Source organism: Cyprinodon tularosa, unplaced genomic scaffold (assembly GCF_016077235.1).
Source record: "Cyprinodon tularosa strain WSP-4 unplaced genomic scaffold, ASM1607723v1 ctg1313, whole genome shotgun sequence".
Classification (NCBI taxonomy): Eukaryota; Metazoa; Chordata; class Actinopteri; order Cyprinodontiformes; family Cyprinodontidae; genus Cyprinodon; species Cyprinodon tularosa.
The window spans coordinates 60,687-77,899 of NW_024038130.1; the positions used below are offsets into that span (position 1 = coordinate 60,687).

Genomic DNA, 17,213 nt, shown 5'->3' on the forward strand with positions numbered 1-17,213 from the left:
CATTTTTGCTCAATAGCTTCCAGGTAATGTGATCAATTGACTCAAAATCAATATTGAATCATAGCACTCCATCGTCTACAAAAGTTACGCCCTTTATTTTTACATTTTAAGTTTTTAATATTTTTTTATTAATTTTTATGTGGAAATATTAGCATTTTTGCTCAATAGCTTCCAGGTAATGTGATCAATTGACTCAAAATCAATATTGAATCATAGCACTCCATCGTCTACAAAAGTTACGCCCTTTATTTTTACATTTTAAGTTTTTAATATTTTTTTTTATTAATTTTTATAATGAAATATTAGCATTTTTGCTCAATAGCTTCCAGGTAATGTGATCAATTGACTCAAAATCAATATTGAATCATAGCACTCCATCATCTTCAAAAGTTACGCCCCTTTATTTTTGCATTTTAAGTTTTTAATATTTTTTTTATTAATTTTTATGTGGAAATATTAGCATTTTTGCTCAATAGCTTCCAGGTAATGTGATCAATTGACTCAAAATCAATATTGAATCATAGCACTCCATCATCTTCAAAAGTTACGCCCTTTATTTTTTCATTTTAAGTTTTTAATATTTTTTTATTAATTTTTATAATGAAATATTAGCATTTTTGCTCAATAGCTTCCAGGTAATGTGATCAATTGACTCAAAATCAATATTGAATCATAGCACTCCATCGTCTACAAAAGTTACGCCCTTTTATTTTTACATTTTAAGTTTTTAATATTTTTTTATTAATTTTTATGTGGAAATATTAGCATTTTTGCTCAATAGCTTCCAGGTAATGTGATCAATTGACTCAAAATCAATATTGAATCATAGCACTCCATCGTCTACAAAAGTTACGCCCTTTATTTTTACATTTTAAGTTTTTAATATTTTTTTTTATTAATTTTTATAATGAAATATTAGCATTTTTGCTCAATAGCTTCCAGGTAATGTGATCAATTGACTCAAAATCAATATTGAATCATAGCACTCCATCATCTTCAAAAGTTACGCCCTTTATTTTTGCATTTTAAGTTTTTAATATTTTTTTTATTAATTTTTATGTGGAAATATTAGCATTTTTGCTCAATAGCTTCCAGGTAATGTGATCAATTGACTCAAAATCAATATTGAATCATAGCACTCCATCATCTTCAAAAGTTACGCCCTTTATTTTTTTTTTAAGTTTTTAATTTTTTTTATTAAATTTTTTTATAGAAATTTAGCATTTTTGCTCAAAAGCTTCCAGGTAATGTGTCAATTGATCAAAATAAAAAATTGAAAACATAGCACTCCCTCTCTTCAAAAATTCGCCCTTTTATTTTTTCTTTTAAATTTTTTAAAATTTTTTAAAAATTTTTATAAAGAAATATTAGCATTTTTGCAATACTTCCAGGTATGTGATCAATTGACTCAAAAAACTTTTTTAATCTTGCCCCATCATCTTTAAAAGTTACGCCCTTTATTTTTTCATTTTAAATTTTAATATTTTTTTATTAATTTTTTATGGGAAATATTAGCATTTTTTCTAAAGCTTCCGGGGAAAGTGAAATTGATCAAATCTTTTGAAACAAACACTCCACGCACGTTCCCCATTTTTTTCATTTTGTTTTTTATTTTTTTTATTTTTTTTGTTTAGTTTTTTGTTGCTTGGTTGTGCGGCCAAAAAAATTTGAATTTGTCCATTTTCTTGTTTTTTCATTTTAAAATTTTTAAAAAAAAAGAAATATTAGCAGCAAAGCCCAGGGAAGGGAAGGGGGGGTTTGGAAAGAGTTTTTGGGGATTGAACAAAAGGTTGGAAAAGGAAAATTTTTTTGAGAAAGGGAAATTTGTTTAAAGGAAATCCTAAAAAGGGGAAAATGTTTTTTTTTTAAAACAAAAAAAAAAATTTTGGTTACACTTTGGGCAAAATGAAGTAAAGGGTTTTTTAAAAAAAGGAAGGGTAAAAGTAGGTTTTTACCCCCCGGGTTTTTTTGAAATTCCCAATGGGGCATGGATGGGAGGGCTTTAGGGGGGGGGGGGGTTTCGGGGGGAAAGGAAAAAAGGGGAGGAAGGGGGGAAAGGGGGGAAATCCAAAATAAAACAATTAGGGGGGGGGACAAGGGAAAAAGGGGGTAACCCTGAAGAAGCAGGGGGACCAATGGAGAAAAGGGGGGGGGGGTTTTGGGGGAATAAAAGTGGACGTTGGGGAAGTACAATTTTAAACCCCCATAAATTCATTTTTTTAAAAATTTTTCCCCCCATTAAAAATTTAAACTCTCTTTTTTCTTCATTTTCTTTTCCCCAATTTTCTTCCACAAAATAACATTTTCAAACCCCCCCCTTTAAAATTCTTAAAACCAACCCAATTTCCACCCTTTCCTCTTTTTCCCCCCACTTTTTTTCACTTTTACAAAAATCCCCTTTTCCCCCTCTTTTCCAAAAAACCCTTTTTTTTTTTTTTTATGATTAACACTAAAAATTTTTAATACATAATTTTTTTTTTTTGTATAAATAATGATCCATTGATTATTTCTCCCTGACTGGACTTTTCTTTTAAATTGACGTTTGCAGTAAAATAAAATATATCAAAACAAGAAGTTGACTTCTACTCAAAGTATGTCTGCAGCAGTGGCAGCCTCGTATGCTGAGTGTGATTTATGGGCCAGGTGTGATGCAACACTCCTTCCTCAGAAAGGTGTTACCAAACCAGATGTTTGCTGCAATGAATCTGCAGAAGTGGTTAAAAGACTGAGAAACACAACCGTCCCTTAAGACCAGTAAGGGTGATTTCTGGCACTGGGTGTAACACAACATTCAGTAACCTAAACAGATGACGTCAGGAGAAAAATACAATTTATCTTGCAATTAGCAGGATTTATTATAATTAGCGGAGCTAGCAAAAGAGAGAAAACAGTTAAACAAAAATGCCAGAGAGCCGCTACCAGCTTCCACTGAGAAAACACTTTAGTTAGACAATTATTCAATAACAATCAAACCATGGAAGTCATCTAGTCAGCTTACAGACTAGACTTTAGATTGAAAGTTACTACCGTAATTATGGTTCTATTTCATCCTGGATGACCGCCAGAGGCGGGGCTTAAAGCACTGGATGACTTACACTACCGCTGAAACATTCGGGGTCACCCAAACTATTTAGTGTTTTCCTGAAAAGTCACACTTATTCACCACCATACGTTGTGAAATGAATAGAAAATAGAGTCCAGATATTGACAAGGTTAGAAATAATAATTTGTATTTGAAATAAGATTTTTTTTACATCAAACTTTGCTTTCGTCAAAGAATCCTCCATTTGCAGCAATTCCAGCATTGCAGACCTTTGGCATTCTAGCTGTTAATTTGTTGAGGTAATCTGTAGAAATTCCCCCCCACGCTTCCAGAAGCAGCTCCCACCAGTTGGATTGGTTGGATGGGCACTTCCTGCGTACCGTACGGTCAAGCTCCTCCCACAACAGCTCAATGGGGTTCAGATCTGGTGACTGCGCTGGCCGCTCCATTACCCATAGATTACCAGCTGCACAATTTGGAGGTGTGTTTAGGGTCATTGTCCTGTTGTAGGATGAAATTGGCTACAATCAAGCGCTGTCCACTGGGTATGGCATGGCGTTGCTAAATGGAGTGATAGCCTTCCTTATTCAGAATCCCTTTTACCCTGTACAAATCTCCCACCTTACCAGCACCAAAGCAACCCCAGACCATCACATTACCTCCACCATGCTTAACAGATGGCGTCAGGCATTCTTCCAGCATCTTTTCATTTGTTCTGCGTCTCACAAACGTTCTTCTTTGTGATCCAAACACCTCAAACTTGGATTCATCCGTCCACAACACTTTTTTCCAGTCTTCCTCTGTCCAATGTCTGTGTTCTTTTGCCCATCTTAATCCTTTTTCTTTTATTGGCCAGTCTCAGATATGGCTTTTTCTTTGCCACTCTGCCCTGAAGCCCAGAGTCCCGCAGCCGCCTCTTCACTGTAGATGTTGACACTGGTGTTTTGCGGGTACTATTTAATGAAGATGCCAGTTGGGGACCTGTGAGGCGTCTGTTTCTCAAACTAGAGACTCTAATGTACTTATCTTCTTGCTCAGTTGTGCAACACGGCCTCCCACTTCTTTTTCTGCTCTGGTTAGAGCCTTATGTGCTGTCCTCTGAAGGGAGTAGTAAACACCGTTGAAGGAAATCTTCAATTTCTTAGCAATTTCTCGGATGGAGAAGCCTTTATTTCTAAGAACAAGAATAGACTGTCGAGTTTCAGATGAAAGTTCTCTTTTTCTCACCATTTTGAGCGTTTAATTGACCCCACAAATGTGATGCTCCAGAAACTCAATCTGCTCAAAGGAAGGTCAGTTTTGTAGCTTCTGTAACGAGCTAAACTGTTTTCAGATGTGTGAACATGATTGCACAAGGGTTTTCTAATCATCAATTAGCCTTCTGAGCCAATGAGCAAACACATTGTACCATTAGAACACTGGAGTGATAGTTGCTGGAAATGGGCCTCTATACACCTATGTAGATATTGCACCAAAAACCAGACATTTGCAGCTAGAATAGTCATTTACTACATTAGCAATGGATAGAGAGTAGGGATGCACGATATAATCGGCCCCCTATCGGTATCGGCCTTAAAACTGAATATCGGACATCGGCCCCCCCACCGATATTTAACCCGATATTTGATCAGCTTCTGAGTTTCTACAGTCTAAAAAAAAACCTCAAAAACTTCTTTTTTACAGACTTAAAAACTTCTAAAGATGAGAGAAAAAATATTGATCCATTAAAATATCCCAATATCTTCATATGCTGATATATTGCCATTTAAAAACACCATATCAATCTCTTTGACTAATGAAATATTGCTATATGTCATCGTTATGCTACGAAATCCCCCGAAAATTCACCAATGTTGCCATATTTTTATATGTTGATATATTGACGCGGTATCGATCTATTTTACTAACAAAATCTCACAAGAATTTGCAAAATATCACGAGAGTTTGTAACAGAACGATGAAATTTCACCAGATTTTGAAAGTAAAATAGATCGATACCGCGTTTTTAAAAATCTATTTGATATCAGCATATGAAAATATATTTGAGTATATTATTTTTCAAAGTGTCAGAAATGGATAACAAAACTGCTATTTTCAATGACTACTTATTTTTGTCCAGCTTTAACATCGGTATCGATATCGGTTATCGGCTACAATGAGTTTTAAAATATCGGCATATCGGATATCGGCCAAAATCCCAATATCGCGCATCCCTAATAGAGTGTATTTCTTTAAAGTTAAGACTAGTTTAAAGTTATCTTCATTGAAAAGTACAGCGCTTTTCCTTCAAAAATAAGGACATTTCAATGTGACCCCAAACTTTTGAACGGTAGTGAATGTCAACAAGGTCACTAAGAATCAGCAACACTCAAGGGACAACCCCTACACCCCCCACCTAATGTGATGCAGAGGCTTGCTGCTGCAGGATGGGGCTCAGCCACATTCACCCTCTAAAACCGAGTAAAGGTAGCAGGTGATTTCCAGGAGGCTGCAAGGCATTTAACATCCAATGGAACCTCAGTCATGGCAGGAAATGATGTCAACATGCCGCTTGTAGAGTGGCACTGGACTCCTGCCGGCAGCGGCCGGTCCTGCAAGACTTGGAGGTCAAATCCACAACCCTCTTTGCAAGCGGCTGCTTAGAAAGTGCCTGACCTTTCCGTGAGCCGGCGTAGGATGCCGTGGCATTGATATATGCCTGAAGGACATGAGCAGGGCACAGTGGCTTCCAGCGGCATCCAGGGTCCAACCGAGCAGGATGGAGCGGCCGGGTACTGCCTGCCACCTTAGGGATAAACGCTACATCGGTTCACAGTGTGACACCTGAGCCGTCGGGGGTTTGAGTCTCAGGAGGAAAAGTTGTGAAAATGAAGCGTCTGAAACACGTGACTCAGTTTCACAAAAACTATTTTCACATTTCAGGATTTCTTTCCTACAGCGGAAGTAAAGAAAGTTACGAAACTGTCCAACAGTTCAAAGCTTTTCTGCTCAGTGAAAACAGGAACTCTAATAACTTCCCTCAAAATAAAACCTTTTTATTAACCTTTTTATTAAAGCAGAGAGTAAAGTTCCTTATTCTTTTTTCTTATTCTGGTTTCTTCTCCGCAGGTTTACCTGCAGGCAGCACCTGGAGCCAAGCAGAGGACCGTGGCTCTCACCTGCTGCAGACCTTATCCAGAAAGATCCAGACCAGATCCTCCTGATGGTGGATCTTCTGGCAGGAAGTGGGTTGTGACCTCAGCTTCTGGTGGCTACTGAGGAGTAGATGGTCTGATCCGCTTCCTTCTCTGCTTTCCTGTTAAAAAAACCCAGAATCAGAAAAACAGACTCTGGTCAGCAAATAGTTGCTCAGTCAGAGGAGAACCTGGAGGTTCCATGTTTATTTCTGTTTTTTTCCCCTGCGTTCTCTGATCCCTCTGAGCTCTCAGGCCTCTGAAGCGTCTGATGTCCCACCTGTCCTCTCTGAGCGGTCTGAACTGGACGGAGGCGTAGCGGACCTCCTCGCCCTCATGGCCCGCTTCCTGCCCTTGACCTGCGGCGTCCTGATGATGCAACACGATGCTGCTGTAGAGTTCTTCATTCTGGAGAGCAAAGAGAGAAGAGGAGGCCTCATTTATTAGACTGCAAAACTTTTTATTTGTTCTTAAAATAAGTGCATTTTTTCTTGAATTGAGGAGGTAATTGAGTCACTTTTCCAATGGAACAAGACAATTTACAATTAAAATTAGTAAAAATAATTGTATTGTCTTATTTCAAGTGCATACTATCTAATTATCTTATTTTAAGAGGAAAAAGATTAATTCCATTGGCAGATTATCTTATTTAGCTGTTAAAATTCAGGATAAATTCACTTAATTTAAGACATTTATACTTATTACTTTATAAAAATTTTTGTGATGTTCATCAACTACTGATCATTTTAGGTTTCTAATCGAACTTAAATCCAATTAAGTAAAGTAAGTAAAGACACAAACTTAACATCCCAAAGGGAGAATAAAACCGGAAAAGGAAAAGAAACAGAACAGAGAATAAATAAAGTCAGGATAGGATAATACAATAAAATCATGACCACTGTATTTTTAAAAACCTCCACAGAACCAGCAGCGGTGGAAGTTAGTAAGAAATCAAAATAAATACAAAATAAAATCCTATAATAAACCTTTATTTATAAACTGCAGCTCCTCTGAGTAACTTCCTTATAATCACATTTAATCTGGATGAAAATGGAAACAATAATTATAGTGAGACTGACTTTATTATTAGTTTAACTTGTTTTCATGTCGACTGCTGAGCCGCTGTGATGAGGTCTGACAGCTCAGAGTGAAACCAGGCTGTTCTCTGCTTGGTTTGGATGTGGATCAAAGCTGCAGGTCAACTCAGATAAAAATGTACTTTTTGGTTGATAAAAGCTTGTTTAATTTTTCATTTGGGTCATCAGACTGGAACAGATCCCAGCCCTGTTTTATTTTCCTACCTAAGAAATAAAATATATTTTCATTTAGCCCTTGTAATGCACCTGCAGACCACCAGGAATAAATGATGCAGAGCACTGCGAGTGAGAAGGAGGATTTCAAAGTGAATTCTGGAATGAACTGGGAGTCGCTGTTAGACTATTAGCCTGATTAACACCTGCAGGGCTCCATGTTAACCATCGCCCTATCTCCCGGCGAGATCGCAAAAAAAATTATTTATTACTCAAAATTACTTTAAAATCACCGACATTAGCTGAAAACGACCCAGTCGGCGGCAATTTTGTTGTTTTGTACACATTCTCGCGTGATTTGAAAAAGCCGCAAGATTTTCTGCTAGATGGCGTGATTTTTGTCCACCTAGCAAAACGACAAACAAGCTAGAAAGCGCTATCATATGGCAGTCTTCTGTACAGTGATGCAGGTCATAGATTAAAAATTTTTCCTTAATTTTTTTCTCTTAGACATTGGAGTGGTGCATTTAAATGTTATAGAGCTAAACATGTTAGATTGGTGACCTGTTATGTTATTATTATTGTCTTGTTGCTGCATTTATTTTGTCAGGGAAAACTAATCCTGAGTCAGTTAAAAGTCAGGGAATTCTGAAATGATGTCAGACTGTGGAAACCCTGAATAAAATAACTATGGATAATAACATTATATTAATAGTATTATCTTGTATAAACATACCGTGACTCTAAAATAAACGTTATTCATTTGTGACATTGACTTCTGTCTTGTGATTATCAGACATTATACTGGGCAAGTAAAAATTGTTTCTGGGCAAATTAAATGTGAAAGTCACTTTCCCAAAGGGCAAGTGGTAAAAATCCTAACGTCAACTCCTGACCTGACTGATATAAGAACCAACCTTCCATGTTTCCTTCCATTGGCAGATCATCTTATTTATCACATTTACCTGCTCAGATTAAGGGGAAATACACTTAATTTGAGAATTGTTTATTTATTTCTAGATCGTTTTTGCAGTGACAGACCCTCTACGGCTCAGTGGAGCGGGTTCTGAGTCCTGGGTGCAGGCAGGGGCGGATTGAGGAAATGTGGGGCCCTATGCAAAGACAGGCAGGGGGCCCATCTGAATGGAGAAAACAACACATAGAACAGCCCCATTCTCCAGATAGAGAAATGTTAATAGAATAGACATCCATTATCTGTTCTAGGTTGTGTCCCTCTCTTCTTGTCCCTTTTCTTCTTGTTTTCCTCTCTATGTTTTATACTCAGCTGACTTTTCATGCTGTCTCTAAAGGAATGAAAGATTTTTTCCAAGCACTAAGCTCACTTAGCTGATTGCTCCTTCCTGTGTTTCCAAAAAGGCCAAAGTAAATAACCCAGTCCTTCTTTTCACTGTAGACAAGCCATGATCTGCTTCTCTGTTCTCCATTTTTCATTTGGATGAAATAATAGCTGCATGAATCATGACAGCAGACAAGATAGAGGAGAGCAGGAGGCGGGGGTTACCAATCTACTCGCTCTGGAGAGCAGAGTTCGCTGCTTTTAGATGTTGTCTCCAAAGTCTCCAGTAGCAGAAAAAAGTCTCTAGATTTGGCGCTAGGAGCTTTTTAGAAATCAAAGTGCTAGAGGGGTCTGAAAAGTGGCTAAATATAGCGACTAAAGCGCTAAGTTGGCAACACTGCTCTTTGCATGGTTTGTTTTCAAATGGTTTGCTGCTGTCTGTTTGGACCTTTCTGAACATGTGCAGCAAATGGACTGATCCAATATGGTGGACACTGAAGGGGGGGGCTGAGACACACTTAATATTATCAGCATTCTGATGGCATTTTAGCCAAAGGATTTTTATCAGAAACATAATATGCAGAAATAAGGAATAGTTGTATTAACTATATATGGAAACAGAGTTTTATGGGGCCCCCAGGAACTTGGGGCCCTAAGCAGCTGCCTAGTATTGCCTATTAGTAAATCCCCCCCTGGTTCAGGTTGTCTGCTCTCGTTCATCTCCAGCTACTCCTGAATAAAAGCCGGTAGAATCACCTTAGTCTCTGTTTCTCCTCTCAGTGTGTTCGGAGCCTCCAGTTCCGTCCGTTTCCTGGAAACAAACAAAGGTTTTTAAAAGGCTGACAGAAAGAATCTAACCAGAAATCCTCAGTGATGATTAGTTTTCTGTGTTTATAGGATAAACTAAATGTGAATCCTCCTGACTGGCATCACTGCAGGCGACTTTATGAGGAACCAGAGCAAAGGAAGTAGCTTCTGACTGGTTCTACTGGATGAACTGGAACCAAGAAGGGTTCATCCATGATCTCTGCTGCATTACTAACTAATCTCCGTCTAACGAGGCTTCAGCTTTAAGGCAACAAGCAGGGTTCTGATTGGACGGGAAGGAGGCTGATAAAGCTCCTTTATTTCTAAACTGATTAGAACAATATTAGCTCAGATAAATAAAACATTCATAACATTTCCTCAATCATTTCAATAATCCCATTAAAAAAGCTAAAAAAGTAGAATAAGTTTATTTTCACTCCATTTATTTGACTTAAATCAAATGTCAGGATGGACAAAGATGCAGAGGTACCTTTTAATGATGAAGATGACGAGGATGATGGTGATCATGAGCAGCAGGACTCCAAACAGCACACCAGCAACCAGAGGAAGGGCAGAAGCTGGACAGACAGAGACGTTTTAACCACCGACTGCCGGATTCTTCCTGCATCACTTCTAAAAACCTGCTTTTATTTCTCGCTCATCAGACAGTTTATCATCCAGGATCGGAGAAGAAACCTTCAAATAACTCTGAATATTTATAATAATGGATATAAATCTATCTCAGACAATATAAAGACTTTAGGACAAAAGTGTTGATGAGGCTGCTGGACACCAAAGTTAGAAAATGAGAACATCCCGTAGTTCAGGTCTCAGCCGCCCTGAAGGCCTAAACCAGGATCCTGGAGAGTCTGGCTGAGAGTCTAACCTCAGCTAAGGAGGAGCTGTAGTGAGGTTCTGGTTCTGGTTCTGGATCCGTGGACCTGTTCTACTCTCAGGGTCCTCTGGGGTTCATGGGAGTTTGTCCAACTGGTTCATGTGTTTTGTGGACCTGGAGAAGACACTGGACCGTGTCCCTCCTGGTGCCCTGTGGGAGCTGGGGGCCCGGGGCCCTTTAGGGGTCATCTCTGTACGAGCAGAGCAGCAGTTTAGTCATAATTGTCGGCGTTCCGTCAGCTCAGAATAACCTTAATTATACAATATGATCGTTATTAGAGGCCATCTGTCCCATAGAATGGCTTCAGATTGTGACACCAGGCTGTTACCACCGAGTTAATCATAATCCTAACACTAAAGTCATTCTTTTCCCTGCTGGATTAATTAATCTATTTATGTGTAATCTGAAAATAATTTAGTTTGGTTCTTTATGTGCTGTGAAAATACATAAATAAAAATAAAATGATCCACATGTCGCTCATATTAAACAAACTAAACACAAATAAATCTCATGCCCTGTCAAGCTGTAGAATCCGCTCCCAATAAAAATTTAATTCTCTGTGGATAAAATGCTGATCATTCTTTAATAAGATCCTCGTCAAATGGTCAAAGCTACTGTGTTTAGAGGACCTAGTGAAGGACTTTTTGTTGTTTTATGCACAGAACAACGACAAAAATCGTACTAAATCGGGAAATAAGACAGCGTGATTGGCTGTAAGGAGAGCGGAGACAGGAAACTCTATGTAATGCGTATTACTGAAGGGCAGATTAGACTTCTGCATCCGCACACATCAAAGGTCGCAAAGCTGGTTTGCTTCTGCACCGTCTGTCTGGAATATCTAGGGACACACAGCAGTTTCCCACCAAAGCGCAAGGGGGAGCCTATTCAAGAACTCGCGAGAATTTCGGTGGATGATCACGAGAATTTCGGCAGCGCCGGCAGGAGAGTATTATCTTCAAAAACAACAATGGCGCGTCTGCAAGATATCACGGTCACGGCAATGGATCTAGAGTTGCTAGACATCAAACAGGAACAGGTTCTGTTAATGGAGTTGGCAAAAAGATTTACCTTTCGTCGTAGTTGTCCGTTGTAGTTGGATCCCGGCACCGGATCTAGAAGGACGAGCACACAGACAGCCGGAAAGGCGTACCATGGACCAATCACAGCTGCTTTTTGTCTGCATACTTCCGCTTGAGATCTGTGCAGTTTTGCAACCATCTGACACATAGTAAGGAATTTTTTTAGGTGCGCAACGACGGGGGGGCGTGGTCGCGCACAGAGACAGATTTGACGGTGCAGAGGCTATACGTCAGAAGCATAAATTGGGCTTAAGGTTATGCTGAACTGACAGAACACCGGCATCAAGTCGGAGCTTTTCCGGCTGCTTGTTGGACTCCAGCAGGGCTGCCCTTGGGTAACGGTCCTGTTCACAACCTTTATGGACTGGATTCTAGCAGCCAAGGAACAGAGGGGGTCTGGTTTTGGTACCAGTGGGTTTCATCCCTGTTTTTACGGATGATGTGGTTCTGCTGCCTCCATCCTGCCAAGACCTAGAAGATGCAATTAGGCTGATAGCAGCCAGGATGGACATCAGCTCCCTTCAGTTTGGAGGAGAGTTTCTGCCTCCGGTGGAGGAGTCCCAGTATCATGGGCTCCTCAGTGAGGGGAGAATAAAGGTGGAGATGGACAGACGGATCGCTGCTATAATGCGGGCGCTGCTCCGACCGCTGTGAGAAAAGGCAAAGCTGTGATTTAACGGTCGGTCTACGTTCCTACCCTCACCTATAGTCATTAATCTGGATCAGGACCCAAAGAACCAGATCCTGGATCCCAGCTTCCTCTGCAGGGAGGCTGGGGCTCTCCCTCAGAGAGAGGGGGAGGGGCTGGGTCATCAGGGGGAGGCTCAGAGTAGAGCTGCTTCCCCTCCAGAGGAGTCAGCTGAGGAGGAGCAGACATCTTTATCTGATGGACGCCTCCCTCTGATGGTTCCAGGGACGTCCCACCAGGAGGAGGACCAGGACCCCATGGAGGGACTATGTGTTCTGCTGGCCTGGGAGGAGCAGGAGGAGGAGTCTGACTCAGTGATGGGAGTAACGGCGTTTGACCTTTTTTAATACAAGTAATCTAACTAATTACTTTGACTGTAACTATAATGCAGTTACCATGCCGACACTCCGTTACTGCGCGTTACTCAGGTCGCACAATGAACCTTTCTTTCACTCTTTTTGGCATCAAGACAATTATTGTTATTGCCACACTGCCAGACAGGACACTGTTTAAAAAATAAAAAAATAGGCCTATAGACCACCACTTCAGTTGGAATGTAAGTCTGACATATGCGTACGGAGTAATCAGAATCCACTTGCTAGTAATGGCCACTCTGAGCATGTAGCAGCGCGAGAGTTGCCTGTAACCCAGAACCAGGAGTTTGTCATATCTTATCATTAAGGAACACAGTAGTCCTAGTAAAGACACACAGATTAAAACATTGATGGCACAACCTAAATGATAACCGGGTGGGAAAAAAATGCATTGCTGAGTCTGATTCCCTGAATTATAAGCAGCACATGGGGCAAGACAGGCTTCAGCATCTCGCCATCATGTCGGTTGAGAGGAGGACGCTCCAAATGAAGCCAGTCACAACTTATTGACAGCTTCGTAAAAACGAAGCAGAGACGCTACTGTTTACTGTTAAAAAATAACATGCAGGTCTCAAACATGGATGCATGTAGAGGGTTTTTTGTTTTTCCTTTTGGATATTTCAAGTTTTCAGTTTTCAAGTTGTTTGCTGACATTTATTGAAGATAAATTGTTTCTTCATCAGCAGTGGATCAGAGATATACAGTTAAGTTCACAAGTCCGGTTTGGTTCAGGTAGATATTTAATTATGCAGAAAGTAGTAATCTGATGTGTGCAATTTATTTATGATGCTTAGAATAATAAATAAGTGCTATAAAATATTTGCTCACATGCTTGCATTAATTATCTGTGCCCATGATTTTTTATAATAAATAATTGCCCAAAAAAAATTATTTTGCTTGCACATATTGCTCTCGTATTTCTATTGGTGCCCTACTGTGCCCCTGTACAGTGTTGAGTCAGCTGACGCCCATGGTGCTGATGTCATCTCTGACTTCTTTCTGAAAATGATGAAACCAGAACCGACCTCCATCCTCTACCTCCACCTGCAGGCGGAACGGGTCTGACCGGGTCGGCCTAATGTTTTTCTTCAGGCCACAGGTGTAGTTCCCAGAATCCTTTGCAGTCAGAGCGCTGAGATGGAGGGTGGAGCCATTCTCCGGGAGGACCCGGCCATCCTTCAGCCAGGTCACCTCCAGGTGGGTGAACGTACATTCGGAGGCGGAGCATCGCAGTGAGACGGTTTGGCCGCTGCTGAACTCACTGGTGTTACTGGAGCTGCTTATCTTCATCTTTACTGCATCTAAATGAAAAATTCTCCTCAGTTTTCATCAGGGATGATGCGTCTGAATAAGTGTTCATCTTACCAAGAACTGTGATCTTCACTCCAGTGGTGTTGGTAAAATGTCCAGCCGTATTATCAGCTTCCATCCTGAAGCGAAATGTTTCGTTATCCTGCTTCCCAGCATCGCTGATCTGCAGAGTGCAGTTTCCCTCCAGGTCTCCAAGGTAACGGTACCGAGGCTCGTTGTTTGGCGACCTGCTGTCGTACACAGAAGGCCTCATTCCCTGACAGATCTCATGTTCTTTACACCAGCCAACTCTGACGATCTTCAGAGGAACCTCTCTGTTTCCCTCAGTGAAAGACCTTTTAGGAGTGAAGGTGCAGGGCAGGGTGAGCGTTGATCCAGTCACTGCGCAGCTCGATGTGGATCGGTACCAAGTCATTTGGGCCACAGATCCTGGAAAGAAACACGGTGAAACATCTTTGCTTCTGACTGCTCATGAAAAGAACAACTGCTGCTCACTGGATTCTTGTTCTAGTGAAGAACTTGGAATCATTAGAATGACTAGGAAACAATATTCAGCCCTTACAGAATACCTTAGCTGTTTAGTTATTTAGAAATTATTTATTCTGAATTTTGCTTTTCAATTTATTTCCTTTAAATTTTCTGTAAAGAAGTTTAAAGAATTTTCAAAAAAAAGGTAAAAACAATCCACTGGACTGTGTTTCCAAGTCTGAAGACGTTTCTCTTCCATCCAGGAAGCTTTTTCAATTCAAAATGTCAGAAATAGCATTTAGTTCCAGGTTTTATCCAGCAGCCCAACAAAGCCTGGTTTTAGTTTAGAAAGAATTCCTTACACTGAATTTCTATCTGGTTTCAATTTACCTGCAAAAAATTCATCTGAAAATGTGTTGACCTTTTGGTGAAGTCAAGCCAAAGCAATCTACACTCCATGCAGTTGAGCAGCTTCTAGCCAATGAAATCAGCTCATTTGGTCCAAAAAAAAAAACAGTTTGCCGCCGCCAGCCGCTTCTCCCGGATCAAACCAATAGCTTTGGCAGACGGGGGTGCCGCACTAGCTTTGGTCGGCTCAGTTATTTCATCCAGTCCGATTAGATGGAAAACTCTAATGGCTGGCTATTAGTAGCTGCCTGACGTTTTGTAATCATTTCTATTTAACAAGAAAAACTCCTCATGCAGTTTCATTCAGCCGAGAACAAATCTACGCCCGCCTGTTGTGTCACATGACCAAATCAGCTCATTTCATTGGCTAGAAGCTGCTAGAACGCATCTAGCGTAGATTGCTCTGGCTTAAGTTCACCAGAAGGTCAACACATTTACAGTCGAATATTTGCAGCTGAATATTTTGCAGAGACATTTTTACCAGATAAAAATTCAGTCTAAGGAATTCAATGTAAAAAAAAATTCAATGGTTAAAAAAAATAGGCAGATTCCAATTAGACGGTTTTTCTTCCATACGGGTCCCCCCCTTTGGAATGGGGGTCGTTTGGCTTCTTTATTAGCCTGCAATGCCCCATACCTGTCTACGTCTTTGAAAGGGGGGGTCGTTAAAGGGAATTGTTGGCCTGGTTAAACAGGTGAGGTCTTCTGTTCCCTGTAAAGGGGGTGGGGCTGTAATGATAGAGGGAAGGAATCAACTCTATCGCTTCATTGTAGGTTTTTGAAAGCTGATTTTTTGAGCACCCCCCCCCCTCTCTGCTTAAGGTTGTTTTTTTCATTTTTTAACATAGATGGCTTCCTTCACGCGCCTCTCAAACCACCTGTCTTCTTTGTCCAAAATGTGAATTTAAAGAATCTTGATGCTAAAATGTTTTGTTAACCAGGAAGCCATTGGTCAGAATTTCAGCAAACTGACTTTTGAGGAACTTAAAAGTTACTCCTTAATGAAACATCTTCCACCCCATTTATAGAGCAGCCATCGTGCTGCAGAAAATCATGGCTGCTCCTGGTCATCAGAGTCTAATTACTGAGCCTTTCTGGTCAGTGATTCCCACTGGCTGACCACAGTGTCAACCATCACAGTACAAATACTTCATTACTTCAGTAGAAATGTTGGCTATCTATACTTTCCTGGAGTAATTATATTTCAACAACTTTTACTTTCTACTCTTTACATTTTAAAAATAAACTCATTAGTTTTGTTTCATTTAAGCTCATTTTCATTCTGGTCTGTTGGTATTAAAAAAATTAAAAACCATAAAAATTATTAGTTTCATCCAGACAATCAATTTCTTTGTGGTTGGACTTGGTGCTGCCCCAACTTGTTGCTCACCACGTACATAAATAAATAGTTTTCCAAGATGATCAAAGTTAGATGTGACACTTTTACCATTAGTTATAAAACTAAGAAAATAAAGTCTAAGGAAGTTATCATCTAGAATTGTAGAAAAATGTTCCTTTAATAGAGTAGAGCAGTAAAGCTTCTGGACTTAACAGTTTTTTCCTGCATTATCTTTACCTTTATACTTTAATTAGTTTTAAAAATGTTACTTTTACACTTTTACTGGAGTAAAAAGCTGAAGTTTATCCCCTAACTTCTACAAAAGTGTTTTTAATCAGCAGGATTTATACTGGAGGAATAAACATGAATACTTCTGCTGCTAACCCTCCTCCATTATCCATCAGACAGGACTGAGACTGAATTTAGTTTTTAAATTCATTTGCAGACTGAATTTAGTTTTTTTTCTTTGTGGGAACTTGGATTTTAAAAGCTCTTCTAATCTTGTGAAATTCTTTATTTTCCTTTATTGTGAGTTTTTATGTTTTTCTCTTAGTGTGAATCTTATTGCTCTCCTTTGAGCTTTTCTGTTTACTGACTTTGATCCCAACTCTGGTGCAATAATTTCTATTCTATTCCAGGGAACAGGAGATTAAGGACAATAAATGTAGTAAATCTCAGATTGCAGCAGAACTTATTTTTTTTACATTATTTCTGTTTGAGCTTTTAGTCCAGTTTGCAAAGCAAAGCTTGATAATCTTACCTGCCAGCAGAACCATGAAGCTCCAGAGAACAGGTACCATCCTGGGATCTTAGCCTCTTTGCTGCTGATTGTTTTGCGCCGTCAGAAAAGTGATGAAGGATTGTGAAACATCCTGTTCTCTTTCTCTGACTTCCTCTTTTCGTTCTTTTTCCTGGAATTGCCTTTTGCATTTTGATAGATGTAGAAAAGGAGCCTCTCTAATGGCTTTCATAAAACACTTGCATACAAAAAGAGCACGTAACCATTTGACTAACTGTAATAGATGTCCATCTGACTGATAACCAATGGCTGTTATGGCAGCCATGTTGGTCAGGGACCCTC

The 17,213-nt window shown here is 39.7% G+C and overlaps 1 protein-coding gene across 1 annotated transcript; it reads right to left on the reverse strand.

The window, feature by feature from the left end:
- Positions 1–6,134: 6,134 nt before the first annotated feature.
- On the reverse strand, positions 6,135–17,176 carry LOC119778313. Its single transcript, XM_038277484.1, has 7 exons — positions 16,893–17,176; positions 13,972–14,346; positions 13,632–13,907; positions 10,061–10,148; positions 9,520–9,574; positions 6,497–6,624; positions 6,135–6,338 (listed from the first exon to the last, which is right to left on the reverse strand). The coding sequence occupies exons 1-7, from the start codon at positions 16,930–16,932 to the stop codon at positions 6,281–6,283; spliced, it is 1,020 nt and encodes a 339-aa protein (XP_038133412.1). The 5' UTR covers positions 16,933–17,176; the 3' UTR covers positions 6,135–6,280.
- Between the last annotated feature and the right edge of the window lie 37 nt (positions 17,177–17,213).

Coding starts and splice junctions, on each gene's coding strand:
- LOC119778313 (XM_038277484.1), bottom strand. CDS start 16,932: ATGGTACCTGTTCTCTGGAGCTTCATGGTTCTGCTGGCAG. Junction 9,575..10,060: donor GTCATCTTCATCATTAAAAG/GTACCTCTGCAT, acceptor GTTTGTTTCCAG/GAAACGGACGGAACTGGAGG. Junction 6,625..9,519: donor GAGGAGAAACAGAGACTAAG/GTGATTCTACCG, acceptor TTTGCTCTCCAG/AATGAAGAACTCTACAGCAG.